This window comes from Arvicola amphibius, chromosome 1 (assembly GCF_903992535.2).
Source record: "Arvicola amphibius chromosome 1, mArvAmp1.2, whole genome shotgun sequence".
In the NCBI taxonomy this organism is placed as follows: Eukaryota; Metazoa; Chordata; class Mammalia; order Rodentia; family Cricetidae; genus Arvicola; species Arvicola amphibius.
Genome location: NC_052047.1, coordinates 150,141,317 through 150,157,463, shown reverse-complemented (window position 1 = coordinate 150,157,463; position 16,147 = coordinate 150,141,317). Strand labels below are relative to the sequence as shown.

Here is a 16,147-nt window from a genome sequence, read left to right as displayed (position 1 = left end):
AGATGCCTCTGACTGTTCTCTTCCTCTTATCTACAATAAAAGCTTTCTCCTCAACCATATTTTGGAGTCATCACGTCCTCACTGTCATTCAGTTTGCTATTGTTCCCATTTTTAAGGGCTAGAAAATAGAATTAAAGGTTGCTTAGCCCACCACCAGGAAGATCTCCCCCTCCCCCTTACAAAGGAATGCACAGCAAGAGATTAAAGGACCTTCCCTTCTGTGGTCCTTAGGGCCCTCACTGAAATAATGGCTTTCCATATCTCTAATCCTAAAATCAATAACCCAACTTCCCCCAAAGCAGGATTCTTCTGTTTTCTACAGCCTGGAAGCTAAAAGTGACTTTGAAGCTTTTCTGTCATTGTTTTGAGACTAGGTCTCACTGTAGATTATTGGCTGGTGTGGAAATTACCATGCGAATGAGGCTGGCCTCAAACTTGTGATCTTCCTGCCTCTTGGACTTTTAAGGAAAAAAAGTCGCTCAAAATTCAGTTTGGTGCTCATACATTATTAGTGGACACAGGCTAGTTCACTTGGTAAATGCAATCGAGGGCTGCTCTCCTGATAACAGTGGCAGACAGAGCTCAGGAATTGAAATAGAGACGGAGGCCTACAAAACCTAAAATGTTTATTTTTTAATCATTTAGAGACAAAGTTTACCCACTTTTCTTCTATGAAGTTGGTCACCAAACCTTTTCCATATGACAATCATAAAGAACACCCATGACTAATTGGGATTCTATTTTAGCTTTGCTAGTTTGACTCTCAGCTTGAAGAAGTCTGGTGTGGTAAACCCTGTCTCAAGAAAGGGTTGTGGGACGTGAAACGTGAACTGCAGAAGTCGCTCAGTTGGTGCAGTTTTTGCCCTTCCTGGGTTTGATCCCAAACATCACATAACCGAGTGTGGTGGTCAGTGCCTACAATTCCAGAGTCTGGGAGGTGAAGGCGGGAGAATCCTCTGCTAGACCACCTCCAGGCTAGCCTGGGCTACTGGAAACAAACTGGGCATGGGCAGAGGCAGTAGGATCTCTGAGTGCTGGGATTAAAGGCGTGTGCCACCACCGCCAGCTGTTTGTTTGGTTTTAGTACAGGGGATTGAGCTCAGGTCCTTGAGCTAAGCAAACACTCCCACTGAGCTGTGCCCCCCCCCACACACATACCTTTCATCTGTTTACATCTCTCCACCTTTCTGTTAGAATGGCAGCAGGGCAGCCCATTCATTAAGTGGAAGGGGCTTCACGATCTTCAAGAGAACTGGGGAACTCTGTGGAGGCCCCACTCAAAGAGACAGATCAATAGGGACAGCTATTATGAAAATATCTGTGGTGTGACTCAGAAGATCTAGCTCCTTGACAGGCTTGAACAGTCCCACACTCACCAAATGTTTATTTAACAAATGATAGGAACAGGTGAACAAAATCAGGGCTAGGAATGGTGTTCAATTGGTAGAGCACTTGTTTAGTGAGCATGCAAGAAGCTCTGGGCTCAGTCCCCATTGTTACATAATTTGGGTATACTAGCCGGGCGGTGGTGGCGCACGCCTTTAATCCCAGCACTCAGGAGGCAGAGGCAGGCGGATCTCTGTGAGTTGGAGACCAGCCTGGTCTACAAGAGCTAGTTCCAGGACAGGCTCCAAAGCTACAGAGAAACCCTGTCTCGAAAAAAAAAAAAAATAATTTGGGTATACTGATGTCAGTTTGTAATCCCAGCTTTGAGAGGTAGAGGCATAAGGGTCAGAAATTCAAGTTTATCCACCCTCTGCAACTTAACAAGGCTAAGGCAAGTATAGGCTACCTGAGACCATTTCTTGGGGGGAAGAAATTAACACCTGCAATCCCAGCAACTGGGAGAGAAAAGCAAAAGGATGGCTGTGAATTCAAGGCCAGCCTGGGCTATATAGCTCTAGATAAGCCTGGGCTATAGAGTGAAAAAAACCCAAACTAGTTGTTCTACACCTTTGATCCCAGAATTTGGGAGGCAGAGGCAGGTGGTACTCTGTGGAGGCTGGGTGTGTATAGGACGCAGTGGCACACACCTTTAATCCCAGCACTCTGGAGCAGAAACAGATAGATCTCAGTGAGTTTGAGGCCAGCCTGGTCTACAAAGTGAGTTCCAGGACAGTCAGGACTGTTACACAGAGAAAAACCAGAAAAACAAGCAAACAAATAAATAAGTTGTAAAGAATAGGCAAAATGTAAAAGGATCACCCACAAAATCTAAGCAGTGAGTTCCAAGACAGCTGGGATAACACAGACACAGCACAACCAGAGAGATTTTTTAAAAATATTTATTTATTTATTATGTATACAGTAGTCTGACTGCATGTGTGCCTGCAGGCCAGAAGAGGGCGCCAGATCTCATTACAGATGGTTGTGAGCCACCATGTGGTTGCCAGGAATTGAACTCAGGACCTTTGGAAGAGCAGGCAATGCTCTTAACTACTGAGCCATCTCTCCAGCCCCCCCAGAGAGATTTAAATAAATATAATGAAACTTTGCTAATAAGAGATAGTTGGGTGGTGGCATATGCCTTTAATACCAGCGTTTAGGAAGTAGAAGCAGGTGGATCTCTGTGAGTTCAAGGCCAGCCTGGTCTACAGAGCAAGTTCCAAGACAGACTCCAAAGCTACACAGAGAAACCTTGTCTGAAAAAAAAAAAAAAAAAAGCTGGGTGGTGGTGGCACACCTCTTTAATCCCAGCACTTGAGGGACAGAGACGGGTGAACTTTTTGTGAATTCAAAGCCAGCCTGATCTACAGAGCTAGTTCCAGGACAGGCTCCAAAACTACAGAGAAACCCTGTCTCAAAAACCAAAAACAAACAAAGAATAAGAAGAGACTTTAAAATTTTTTATCTTTCAATGCCTGTTTGAAATTCAGTTCAAATTCCACTTGTAAAGCAAAGGACGCAGCAGCTCAGCAGCAAGCCCTGGTAGTAGCAGGCCCCCTGCTCTATCCCCGGGGCTCCTTTGTCCGGTAGCTTTACCCCTGCCTTGTCCCCACGGTGCCTGGTCAGCCTGGTCTGAAGAACCAGCACAGAGGGTCTGTGGAGGGTCCTAAAGCCAGCTGGTGCCTGATCCTGCTTTGGATGACAGACTGTGCCCCCATGGGTCAGTCTCCTGTCTGGGCCTCTGGGTCCTGGTCTGGCATAAGAGGCTCTGTGCATCTGACTTTCCCAATTTATTATTTGGCAGTAAGGGAGGAAAGTCCTGTTCTGAGCCTCGGAGGTGGGCCAAGTAGTGGTTTAGAAGTTCCTGTTCTGCCTGGCAGATGAAGAGCAAAGGGAGTACTGGCTGGGTCTCCATTTATGCGGTCCTAGATTTCAGCTCAACTGAACTGTTGGCCTCAACCCAGGCTTCTGTTCTTTGTTGCTCTACGGGTGGGCACGCCTTGGGGACATAGGCTTCTGCAGCACTAGGTGATCACCAGGGGACAAAGCTGGGTGGGGCTATCCCAGTTCCCCTGACCACACTGTCCAGGCACATTGCTCTCTCTCCTGCTGTTCAGCATGGACCAGTTAGTCACCTGGGAAAAACTTCGGGGTGAAGACCTCACACCTCACAATCAATGTAGGGAATTGATTGTTGGAGTCCAGGTACTATGAAGGGGGTCCAGGTCTTCAGGCTGAGAACTTTTGGCCAGAGTGCCAAACTCTTGGAATATACCTGAGTCTTGGATACCCAGCACTGATGTTTTTATCAATAACGCTGACTCTCCAGGGCACATCTTGGAGCCAGAGGAGGTGGGAGGTCCGGTTGCCTTAGGGTGGGGGCAGCTCCAGGGTGGTACTTCTGTTCTCATGATTTGCCATCCCAGGGCTGGCCCTTTAAACTACAGACCATGATGTCACCATAGACAGCAAGTGACAGGAGGGGCACTGCAGGCCCGAAGGATGGACTACATTTCCCAGGACCCTCTAGTGAACCACACCCCTCCCAGCAGGCGCAAAAGCAAAGCCGACTATTAACCACTCCAACGCCGGTACAAGGGTTTTTAAAAGTATCTGGCTTCATTCTGGGCTGAGTATGGGCCTCCTGTGGGGTTGGCCTGAGGCATATATAGCCCAGACCAAATTGTGGGCCTGGTACATCATGCTAGGCCCGTGTTCGGACACAGTTCTGGCATTAGAAGTTTCCGACCCCAGAATCCTCTTCTTTCCCTACACAGTGTTCCTTCCAGAATTCGGGAGTCCATCTCTGAGCTGGAGTCCGTCCCACTCTGCTTGCAGGTTTTAAAAGCCTCAGCTCTGTCCCGGGAGTGCAGAGTCTGTCCCCGGGGTTACCCGTAATGTCTGGTCGCTCCCTTTAAGCAGGGCGCGGACTACATTTCCCAGCGGCCCCGAGGCCTCCCTGACGCAGCCCCCCCAGAGGAGGGGAGGTACGGGCCGGGAGGGGGGGGAGGTGACTTGATGTCATCCTGAGCAGCTGGGCGGCGGGTGCCGGTGCGCAGCGAGCAGGGGCTCCCGCTGCGCTGCACCGCGCGGGTCTGAGTCGCGAGATAGCTGCCGAGGATCGCGTGCTGCTGGGGTCTAGCCCAGAGCCCGCCGAGCGCCCGGCCCCTTCTGGGGCTGAGCTGGGGGCATGCTCCAGCACCCCCAGAGCCCGGGAGCGAACCCAGGAGCGCCGCCGCCCAGCCCCAGCGCCCCGAGCGGCGGAATCGCTGCTAAGGACCCTTGAACCGCCGTCCCCTTCTCCGAGTCAGCCTGTAGGGGTCGGCGGCCAAAGTCTGGGTTTCTGAGAAGTGAGTGTGTACCCTACTACCACCATGAGGTTTGGAGATCAGGAAGGAGCTGGATGCTGGGAGAGATGCTAGGGTCTGAAAGGGGGTGCATGAGAACAGGACCCCTATTTCCGCGTGAGTGCACCGGGACGGGAGGCATTAGTGGAGCAGGGGCGTCCCACTGCTCTAAGGAGCTGGAGATACTAAACAGAGTCCCCATCCTGAGTAGAAGCCCTAGGCCGTATATGGGGAGGGGCTACTTTAGAGCTTGGGTCTGAAAGAAGGGAGGGACGTACTTGTACCCTTGTTTGGGGGTCTAGCAAGGGGATGAGGGAAAAGAAGTGAGAGGATTGGAGCAGCACACGGGCTGTCTCCGGAAAAGAACCTACCTGCTCTCTGTGTCTCTCCTGCTGACCTTTCTAACCTGACTTCTCAGAAGAGCCAGCGTGGGAACCCTTACTGGACTCTTCTGGACCCCCAAGAAAGATTTGAGCCATTGCCTTCCTACCTTGCCTGTCCCCCCCAGGACTGGGCATTTGCCAGAGGCCCTGGGGGGGGTCAGGACTGTGGTTGTGCCCCCCTACAACACGCTGGTCAGGATGGATCCCAGTTAGTGGCCTCACTCAGCTTCTTCAAGACCCACAAGGAGCCCCCTAGGCTCTGAAAGGTTGACTGCTGCCCACTGGCCATGGAGACAAAGCTGCCCCCTGCGAGCACCCCCACAAGCCCCTCCTCCCCAGGGCTGTCTCCAGTGCCCCCCCCAGACAAGGTGGATGGCTTCTCCCGCCGGTCCCTCCGCAGAGCTCGGCCCCGCCGTTCACACAGCTCTTCTCAATTCCGCTATCAGAGCAACCAGCAAGAGCTCACTCCACTGCCCCTTCTCAAAGGTGAGCTGTTGCTATCCGCCAACGTACCTGAGCCTAGGTAGGGGAGGACCAAGGGAGAAACACCCGTCAGGTAGAGTTTGGATACCCTTTTAGGCTGGGAACTCCATTGGAATGCCCCCCAGTCTCCAGCCCTCTGCTGACGCATGGCCTGACTGGCCTGTCATCTCTGGAGGTGGGGCATCTGGAAGTGGTGCCAGGGGCAGGCAAGGGCCAAGGGTGGGGCACACAGCCTACATTTCAGGAGGCTCCTATCAGTGCAGCCAGCTGCCTAGGTCTTGGGGTAGGTGCTTGGCGTGATTCCCTGTGACACCTCCAACCTCACTCCTGCCCCGCTTTCCACTTCTGGCTGATAAACCCATGTGCCACCTAGGAGTGAGGCAGTGGATGTTTGGGGGAATGACTGTGTATCTAGAGCTTGTGGTATTGCTTCAAAGTGATGAAGTCTCTGATCTTGGATTAGAAAAGAGGACCACCTTCCTACCCACATCCTCCCAGGCGTGAAGGATGGCACTAGAATTGTTGCTAGATGTACCAGAGTTACCCTGGTTGGGGGCAGCTGAAACTGCTTGGAAAGTCAGAGCCCTGGCAGCTGTGGTCCAGGCTCAGTCTCCCCGTCCCTCCCCTCAGATGTGCCAGCCTCTGAGCTGCATGAGTTGCTGAGCCGGAAACTGGCCCAGTGTGGGGTGATGTTTGACTTCTTGGACTGTGTGGCTGACCTCAAGGGGAAGGAGGTGAAGCGTGCAGCCCTCAATGAACTGGTGGAATGTGTGGGGAGCACCCGGGGTGTCCTCATTGAGCCTGTCTACCCAGACATCATCCGCATGGTAAGCACTGTCCAGCCTCAGGGGACGAGAACCCTATCCATCCACCACTAGGCCCCCTGTTGGGAAGAATTAATGTCTGCTCTTCAGCTTGGCCTCAAGGGCCATGCTTCCATCTCCACTGAGCCCCACTGAGCCCAGCACCCACTCAGGAGTCCCTCTCCCTGCTGTCCCCGCACCTGTGTGAGCTGGTCCTGGGTACCTGTCCTTCGAGCCGCTTGTCTCCCATGGCCTGACTCTGGCATATGCTATTCTATGAAACCCTCTCAGGAGTTAGACTCTTTGGCCCTAAATGCCTGGAACTTCATTGCTTTCAACCTTACCGTCCCACCACATCCATTGGGAGATGTGGGAAGCCACCCCTGGGCCCCCAGCCCCTCCCTGGCTTAAGGTTTTCATGAAGTTGGTGTTTACATGAAGAGTGTCCAGAGGAGTAGGTTGCTTGCTGGGGAGTAGGTCAGTCCAGGAGAACTGGATAAGGAAAGGGTTGGTGGTAAACTCAATGCATGGCCTCAGGTTCAAGTCCCATAGGCTCAGTGTTCTTGAAAAGTGCTTGGCCTGGTGCTACGTGCCTATAATTCTAGCTACATAGGAGGCTGAGGCAGGATGGTCACAAGGTCATTGCCTGCCTGGGATATAGATATCTCTGAGAGTTCCCAAAACTTCTCCCTCCAAGGTCTCATCCTTAAAGAACCCTGACTTGCCCCCCTAGATATCAATAAATATCTTTCGGACCCTGCCACCCAGTGAGAACCCTGAATTTGACCCTGAAGAGGATGAGCCCAACCTTGAACCTTCGTGGCCACATCTACAGGTGTGAAGGGCTGGGGAGCAGGGGTCTGCATTTCAGAGGAGATTGGAGGGTTGTGGGGGGAGTTTGTATAGATGCTGACTGTTGGCTGAGAGGGAAGTCGGCCAGGCTGTAACTAAGTGCACCTTTTGGTCTGTCTCCAACCTCCAGCTGGTATACGAGTTTTTCCTGCGTTTCTTGGAGAGTCCAGACTTCCAGCCCTCTGTGGCCAAGAGATATGTGGATCAAAAGTTTGTCCTGATGGTGACTTGGGGAGCCCAGGCTGGGTGGTACCATATGGCAGGGACAGGCTATCTGGGGACCATGGGGATAGGATGGGAAAAACAGGGGTTGACATCTGGACTTACTTACCCTGACCCTGGGTCCTACAGCTCCTGGAGCTGTTTGACAGCGAGGACCCCCGGGAACGTGAGTACCTCAAGACCATCCTACATCGGGTGTACGGCAAGTTCCTGGGTCTCCGGGCTTACATCCGCAAACAGTGCAACCACATCTTCCTCCGGTAAGCGGCTGCTGCCTCTCAGCAGAGGCCTGGGAGAGAGGCAGGGAAGGAGGGACCTGCAGGGACTACCAGGCTGTGTGAGCTATGGTTTACAAAGGTCTGTCTCTGCAGTGTAGTACTGATGATATGGTGCCTGTGACATTAGTAGAGAATTGAGTTTTATTTCCATTTTACAGATGAGCAAATAGAGGGCAAGTAAGAATAAAGGAAAGCAGAGGTCAGTTAAGTATTTAGAGGGATGAGGACAGCCCAGTCGAATGTAGGGTCTAGATCTTCTGATCGTATCAGGTTTTCTACAAATGCTACTGAGCACCATATCCGCTGGGCATTGGGAGCCCCTGTGACCTTGTGGTTGAAACTATGGTTTTGTATTTGAGTTTGGTTCAAGTATTTGGGTGAAATCGGGCAAATTCTTGAAGTTCTCGGCTTACTTCATTCTTTGAAGTGGGCACAGCGCCTGTGCTAATGTGGGGCCATTCTCCAGATGAAGCCAGATGGGGCCTCCAAAGCATCTGGCCAAGCTGCTAGAGGTGGGGCCTCTGAAACATTAGCTGTTGTTTCTAGTGATAAAACAGAGAAGACATGCCCCCTGTTCTCTAGGAGCTCAGAGTCCATTAGCTTCCCCACTTATTAACTTTGAGGCAAGTAGCCTTTAACTGGAGTCTCAGCTTCATCTCTGTAATGGCTTTCATATGCCCTGCCTCCCAGGGGGATTTGGGGAATTACAGTGCAGGGTAGAGGTGTTTGTCGTTGCTTTGGTTGACTGCGTGAAGGTTGAAGGTCCTAGGCTGGGTGCCTGCTGGCTGGCTGGGCATCAGGTAAGGACCGCTGGGGACTGGAAGAAATGAGCTGGGACTGACAGTGGCAGAGGCGGCTGGACTGGGAAAGACATTTTGCCTGTGGGTGAGGACTCAGTGGGGCCTGCTTTGGGGCACCAGGAAGGGTGCACTGCTGTGGGTTGGGGAGAGTTGGACAGCTGTGCAGGGTGAGTCAGGCTGGGAGAGCTGGACCTGTCCCAACGCTCCCACCCTCTAGAGTCTTCTCCTCTCCGGCAGGTTCATCTATGAGCTGGAGCACTTCAATGGTGTGGCCGAACTGCTGGAGATCTTAGGAAGGTAATTGCTTTGGCTGGAGTTGGGGTTCTCCCCCCCTCCCCCCCTAGGAAGGACTGGGGCCTGATTGGCTGAGCCCTGCAAGCTGGGGGGGGGAGTCTGGTAGGAGAGATTGGGGCCTGATTGGCCAAGCCCTGCGAGCTTTGGGGGGGGGGGAGGTCTGGTAGGAGGGACTGGAGCCTGATTGGCTGAGTCCTGCTCTCCTCCTCTCCAAAGCATCATCAATGGCTTTGCGCTGCCCCTGAAGACTGAGCACAAACAGTTCCTGGTTCGGGTCCTGATCCCCTTGCACTCTGTCAAGTCGCTTTCTGTTTTTCATGCCCAGGTGAGCCCCAAACCTATCCCTGCAGTAGCAGCTGCTGCTGACATTCAGGGCTGCCTGTGGGGCTGGGAAGTCAGATTGACATTCACTGCATCCTCTTACCCCCTAGTCTCTAATTCAGTCTCCCTCTACTTGAGAGCTGACCTCAGACACCAGCTCTGTGCTGCTGGGCACTCAGGAGCTTGGTGCCTTGAAGTCCAAAGCAGCAGTAAGTGCCCAGTGAACAAGAGTGTGAAGGCAGTAATGAGCAGATGCCTGGCACGCTGTCCTGGGCAGCGAGTTCTTGGCTCCTCTTCCTTCTGACCTTGGCTCCCTCTTTCCATCCTGGTCCTGCAGCTGGCATACTGTGTGGTACAGTTCCTGGAGAAGGATGCCACTTTGACAGAGCATGTGAGTACCTTGGAGGGAAGGTGGGCTCCTCACTCTTCGGGTCTGACTCCTCCTCCACCCTACAGGTTATCCGGGGGCTCCTCAAATACTGGCCTAAAACCTGCACCCAGAAGGAGGTATGAAGGGCTCTCCCAACCCTGAGAGTGGGTGGGAGGGCTCAGCTTCCAGAAGGCAAGCAGGTACATGCTTTAGGGGAATGTGAGCTGCTGCCCTGCCCTCTCCCCAGGTGATGTTCCTGGGGGAGATGGAAGAAATTCTTGATGTCATCGAACCCTCCCAGTTTGTGAAGATCCAGGAGCCCCTCTTCAAGCAGGTGGCTCGCTGTGTCTCCAGCCCCCATTTCCAGGTATGTGACAAAGGCAAGTGGGTCAGGGCAGGGGCACAGCCTGGCAAAGTTTCAAAGTTAGTCTAACATAATAGTCTTCTCTCTCCTCAGCTTCTCTTCCAGCCTTACAGACCTGATAATAGGGAGATGCTGGCCTTAGGGTCATGAGACCTAGGGCCAAACCTCAGATCTGTATTCCACTGGCTGAGAAGCCTTTGGGGAATCACTTCTGGGTCTAAGTGGGTTTCCTTGATCAAAAATGGGGCAACAATAGTCATTCATATTGTAGTGACTGGAATTCATAGTGGTAAACACAGCAGGGAAACTGAGGCAAAGTGGGCTGCAGGACAGTTGGCCCCTTTCTTTTCTTGGTAACCTTAGACATCACTGGTCCCACTTTCTGGCCAGAAGGCTCAGTCCCCATGCTAGACTAGACTCACTCTTAGGAACCATGACCTGGTGGAAGCTGATTCTTCCTCACGATGGCTCTGGTGTTTCACTTTGAAAACACCTTGAGGTACAGGAACTCATTTTCTCCTGACAACAGCTGTGGCGATGGGTATTCTTAGCCCCACTCACACAGCAGACAGCTGAGGCTGAGGAGCTGCATGCCTTACCAAGGCCGCACACGTGCAGTGGGCTCTGGAGGAGTTGGAACTGTGGTGTTGACTGAAGCCATGCTTTCTCTCCTCCATTTGTTTCCTCCAGTGGGTTAGATAAGCTCGCGGGATGGGGTGTGGAGGTCGGAGGATCCGGGTTTGGGGGGTAAGGCTGAAAGATAGACCTTGTACACTCAAAAGCCATTACCAGGCCCTCTCTCTGCTTCCCTTGTCCAGGTTGCAGAGCGGGCTCTGTATTTCTGGAATAATGAGTACATCCTGAGCCTCATTGAGGACAACTGCCACACTGTGCTGCCTGCGGTATTTGGGACCCTCTACCAAGTGTCCAAGGAGCACTGGAACCCGTGAGTGCCCAAACCTTGTGCCCTTCAAGTCAGGCACCACAGCTAGTCCAACCCCCAGGGCCATTCCTAGCTGGACAGAGAGCAAATGTCAGGATACCAAAGGGCGGTAAAAGGGCATGGAAATGGCAGTGTTCAGGGACCAGGGACGAGCAGCATGGTATTTCATTCACCTCCATAACACCTCTCCTTGGCTATCAGAACCATCGTCTCGCTGATCTACAACGTACTCAAGACTTTCATGGAGATGAATGGGAAGCTGTTCGACGAGCTTACGGCCTCCTACAAGCTAGAGAAACAGCAGTGAGTGCTGGGTCGGAGGCTGGCCACTGGGGAGGGACATCAAACCATCCCAGTGTGGTCAGCTTCACCCTGTTTCCAGCAGGGGCTGCTCACTGACTGCTCCTACTCCCTGTACCAATGCCTCAGGGCAGCTCACAGCCTGATTTCCCTCTCCTCTCTCTCCTCACCTCTCCTCTGAGCCGAGGCCCCATGGAGTCCTGGTCTCTTTGCAGTGGGGTGGCCGTGAGGGAGGCTAGACTGTTGGCAGTCAGGAGGAAGAGCTTCCTCACCCTCTCTCCCCAGGGAGCAGCAGAAGGCCCAGGAACGACAGGAGCTATGGCGAGGTTTGGAGGAGCTGCAGCTACGACGGCTACAGGGGACCCAAGGGGCCAAGGAAGCCCCCCTTCCTCGGCCTACACCCCAGGTGGCTGCCAGTGGGGGTCAGAGCTAGACAAATCTAGAAGAGGAGAAGCTAAACCCAGAGCTATCAGCCCCTCCATCCCTTCTGCCCAGGGGCCCAGTGAGGCCCACGCCTCCCCGGGGTCTTGCCAGAGTGGTTCTAGGACTCCCTGTCAGCCCCATGGGAACAGATTTCATGGAGGGGAGACAAGAATGCAAGTTGGTAGTCTTGGCAGCAGAACTCTCAGGCCTTTGTGGCAAGATTCTGGCAAGACTAGACCAGGGCAAGTGTGCAACTGGGAAGCTGCCATCAGGGATCCTCCCCTGCCCTATACTGCTGGGCTCCCATCTCTGCTCCTGGCCTGGGTCATGGGCCTCAGCCTGGCCAGGGCCTTCCTCATTCCTACCATGGGGGCACGGTCTATTTATTCTGCCCAGCTCACCCTCAACAAGACACTGACCAGGGACATTCTCCTCTCCTCTCCCTTGCCCTGTACTTTCTTGTCCCCTTTTTATTTATTGGGCAGGGGGAGGGGTGAGGGCACAGGCAAGAAGAGATTCACATTGTCCTGGGTGTGAGGGGGGGTTACAGTAATCATGGTCTGCTCCCTTCACCCGGCTAGGGGGCAGACTTAATAAAGAGCGAAACTCAAGCATTGCTTGCTTTATTGAGGGCAGGGGTGAAGGACAGCGTAGCAATGAGACTGCTTATAAACCAGGTAAAAGGAGGTCATAGTCACTGACTCTAAGGAGGGGCAGAGCTGAAGTAGCCCCTTCATTGGAGAAATCCATAGCATACAGTGGCAGGACTGGAGCCTGAGCCATTCAGGCACCTAGTAGCGGGAGAGGCGGCACATATCACACTGGCAGGCCCTGGCAGTGAAGATCTCAAGCTCCCCTCGCTGGTTCCCCACGCAGTCCAGCCACACCTTCACCTGTTGGAGGAGGAACCCAAATTTGTTCTGATTCCCACCCGGGTCCCTACCCTCATGACCCCGTCAGGCTCAGGTCCCTCACCTTTTTTAGCCTGCTAATGGTGCAGCACTGGGAGATAGAGGTGATATTGTGTCGGTAGCCACTGGCCACCAGCACAGAGTAGCGGGAAGGGAAGGCGCTGGACTCACAGTGTCCTACACAGGCCTGTGCTACATGGGAGCCCTGGCAGGTGCCATGGCGGTCACTTCGCACTGTTACATTGAAGGCTGGAAGGAGAGGAGAAAGTAGCCCATGAAGACTGCTGACTGGGGTCTGTCTGCAGCTCTGGGATACCTCTGCTCTTGCCCCAATCCACTCTCACTAGCAGAGTTACTCACGGTGCAAGTGGCAGCCTGGGATGGCTGCCTCCCCACAATGGCCTTCAATGACTGCCAGGAAGAGCAGGCAGAAGAGCCGGACACACGGTGCCATGGGCATCTGAAAAGGAGTGGGTGGGTGGGGGAGGTCTTTGAAGATGTGCCTTTCTGCCAACAGGCCAGGGCTGCTGGGTCTTCTGACTGGTGAAGTGTGCCTGGGTGGTGCTGTCTGTCCTGCCTGTTTTTGGCGGGAATATGTGGGGTGTTTGCCACTCTGCCTGGGCCACTCCGAAAGGGTGTGAGTGGCCATTTCGGGATGGGACTTTCTATTTTGTGCAGATCTTCCCTAGAATGTCCCACACCATCTGGGTACAAACCTCTTCCCTGCTCCATGTGACCTCCAACCCTTCTGCTCTCCCCTGCTTCAGCAGCTCCCCAGCTTCAGCATAGACAGCAGACTCCAGTGCCTCCTGCTGGTCTCCAAACTGGTACTGGTTCTCCAGGCTTTTATTTGCTGTGTTTTAGAGCCCCGCCTTCCTAGAGATCAGCTTTCAGGCCCCTCCTAGCCTGAGGCCTCAGCACAGTCCCACCTGGGGATTACGGTCTGAGGTTTCTTCAGAGAGCAGCCTCTGTTGACATTTCCCTGTCCCAGAAGGCTGTCTAGGGTGGAGTACTAGAGGAGCTGAGGCAAGCTCAGAAGTGGCCCAGTGTGACACGTGTGCAGCTGGGTTCTCTTCCCACCAAGCTTGGGCAGGACTCTTCCCTGATCAGCTGTTCTGTCTAAAAACTATGACCCTCTTTTCAGTTGCCTAGATGCCTTGTAGTGATTGCAAAGTAATGGGATTAAAAAATAACCTTTTTTTTTTTTTTCTTAAAACAACCTCATTCATTCCAGAAGCAACTTTGAACTTCTGATCCTTCTGCCTCTACCTCCCAAGTCCTGGAATAACAGGCATGAGCCATCACATCCAGTTTATGTTGTTCTGGGGTCAAATGCAGGGCTTTGTGGATGCTAGGGAGGCACTCCACCAAGGGAGTTACATCCCCATCCCAAGAACAAGATTCTTTTGTTCAAGGGGTGTCCCACATGTAGGGGCACCTAAGTTGTGCTTGGTGGCAGACTAGAGGTAGGTTCATGTCAGTCTCCCAGTGTCTTGTGAATGCTTTCTCCTCATGTGGCCAGCTGCAGAATGAATTCTGAGCTAGAGTCTCCCTAGTCCCTGAAACAACAGGGAGTAGACTCCAATCTCAGCAAATCGGTGGTGTCCAGCTCTGGTTATAGAGGGGCTACCTACTGAACAGCACATTCAAATACCCTGCTGTCAAATGACACCTGGGACAAGGCTATAACACACTGAGGGTTGTGGATGCAGTTCAATGGCAGAGCACTTGCCTAGCAGTTTGAGGCTATGGGTTCCATTCATTTTTAGCACCATAAAGAACATTAACAAGCCAGGTGGTGGTGGTGGTGACAGGCTCAGGAGGCAGAGGCAGGTGGATTTCTGAGTTCAAGGCCAGCCTACTCTACAGAGTGACTTCTAGGACGCTCAGAGCTACACAGAGAAAACTGTCTTGGGAGGGATGGACAAATAAAACAAAACAACCCAAACCAAATAAACAAAACAAAAAATCCAAAACCACAATAAACAAAAAAGCAAAATAAGAAACCCAAAACAAAACACAGTAACAAAGACCTCAGCTGAGTAGGAAAGGGCCCAGCTCAGAAAGCCTACAGTTGTTGTAGGAGCTCCTCTCAGCCCACTACCACACTGACCTGGTTCAGAATAGGGCAGTCCACAGCCTGCCAGAACTCAAGGGATACTCAGAGCTTTCAAATCCTACCTTTTATTTTCCATATGAGAAGAAAGGGCCACAGAGGTCCTTTGGTAAGCTGGTCCCAGTCAGAATGGGCACTCAGGTCTCCAGGCTTTGGAGCTGTGCCCTTCAAGAATAACTTTCAAATTATGTTTGGAATGGTAGGAGAAAGGTGGTAAACAGAATTTGGGAGGAACTGGTGGTGTCCATGTTGCTTACCCTCCCATCCCTGATCCTGCTGCCTTTTGGTGTCTTCCTCCCCAGATCCCAGGTCCTTCAGTACCAGCCCCCCTTCCAGAGCACCTCACTTCTCCCTTTTCCTTGTCAAAGGGACTCAGAGGGACCTTAGCATTCTAGCCTTGGGCTTCCTTCCCATCAGGAACCCTCTGGCATGTGACAAACTGTTTAAAGACCCGAGGTGACAGGGCTTTACAAGTAATCCCTTCTCATATCAGACTTCACTGAAAGTTAAAACACAGATTCGTTTGTTCAGAGCTAAAAGGAGTTTTCCTAAATGTCCATCAATTATTTTTTTGGTTCTCTGAGGCCACATAAGTCCATGATGCTTCTCTAAATAGTCCTTTGGTTGAAGAAAGGGTTTGGGCACCTTAGCCTTCTCCAGGGGCCCTAACTTGCACAGGCTTCCAGTTACACTGATGAACTAGTTTGTGTTCTTGTGAAGGAACCAGAGGGAAAAACAGGTGGGGAGCATTTTACATTTAAGGCATTATCCTTTGGGATTCAACCAAATGAAGAATTCCTTTTGAGGCAGTGGGACTCACGCTAGCGAACCTTGTGTGACCCTATTCCCTGACCCCTGGTAAAGAACCGTAAGAGCTGAGGTCAGGTGAGCATCCCATGTTGTTCACTAAGCAACAACCCGTGATCAGGGGAAAAGGTCTGTGAAGGATTCTCTGGAGTTTCTCATGCTCTCCTTCACCAAATCCAATCAATAATCCATCATGAACAATTATTGTCATTAGAATCCTGCATATTAGAGACAAAAGACTTAAACCTTGGGGCAGTGGAATTCTTAGTGTTTTATTTTTTATTAAAATTACATTTTATTTTGTGTGACTGTGCAAGTCATGGTAGACATATGGAGGTTAAACTCAGTTATTAGCTTTGACTACAGTTGCTTTACCCATCAAGCCACCTTGCAGGACCTTAGTGGTGTTTTGTTATTGTAATTGGGAGGGGGCAGAGTGCAAGTGCCTGCAGAGGCCAGAAGAGGGTGTCAGATCCTGATGGTTAGAGGTCTTGTGGACCCCTTCATGTGAGTACTGAGAGCCAAATTCAGGCTCTCTGCAATAGCAGTCTGCCCTCTTAACTAGTGTCTCTCCAGGCCCATCCCTAGCGTTTTAAATATGTAAAAAAAAAAAACAAAGGCAAACAACAGGATAAACTCACATGGGATTCAGTCTGTGCCCTCATCCACATAACCCAGGAATTACAGGAAGAGGATGGTGTGTGGTGGTGCAGCTGGGAGCCCAGGACAAAAAGATGGCGCACT

At 52.1% G+C, this 16,147-nt stretch overlaps 2 protein-coding genes across 3 annotated transcripts; one reads left to right on the top strand and one right to left on the bottom strand.

Annotated features, from left to right (window-relative positions):
- The first annotated feature begins 4,381 nt into the window (after positions 1-4,381).
- Ppp2r5b (protein phosphatase 2 regulatory subunit B'beta) lies at positions 4,382-12,180 on the top strand. 2 transcript variants are annotated; one of them, XM_038344173.1, is made up of 14 exons: positions 4,382-4,736; positions 5,152-5,602; positions 6,230-6,426; positions 7,136-7,237; positions 7,385-7,477; positions 7,606-7,736; positions 8,792-8,851; positions 9,065-9,173; positions 9,507-9,560; positions 9,626-9,676; positions 9,787-9,906; positions 10,722-10,849; positions 11,048-11,149; positions 11,432-12,180. In XM_038344173.1, the coding sequence occupies exons 2-14, from the start codon at positions 5,404-5,406 to the stop codon at positions 11,577-11,579; spliced, it is 1,494 nt and encodes a 497-aa protein (XP_038200101.1). In that variant the 5' UTR covers positions 4,382-4,736; positions 5,152-5,403; the 3' UTR covers positions 11,580-12,180. The 2 variants fall into 2 exon arrangements, with proteins under 2 accessions (XP_038200101.1, XP_041911731.1); XM_042055797.1 differs by lacking the exon at positions 4,382-4,736 and having other exon boundaries at positions 4,748-5,602.
- A 180-nt stretch (positions 12,181-12,360) lies between these two features.
- Positions 12,361-12,940, bottom strand: Gpha2 (glycoprotein hormone subunit alpha 2). Its single transcript, XM_038318373.1, has 3 exons — positions 12,841-12,940; positions 12,545-12,729; positions 12,361-12,462 (listed from the first exon to the last, which is right to left on the bottom strand). The coding sequence occupies exons 1-3, from the start codon at positions 12,938-12,940 to the stop codon at positions 12,361-12,363; spliced, it is 387 nt and encodes a 128-aa protein (XP_038174301.1).
- Between the last annotated feature and the right edge of the window lie 3,207 nt (positions 12,941-16,147).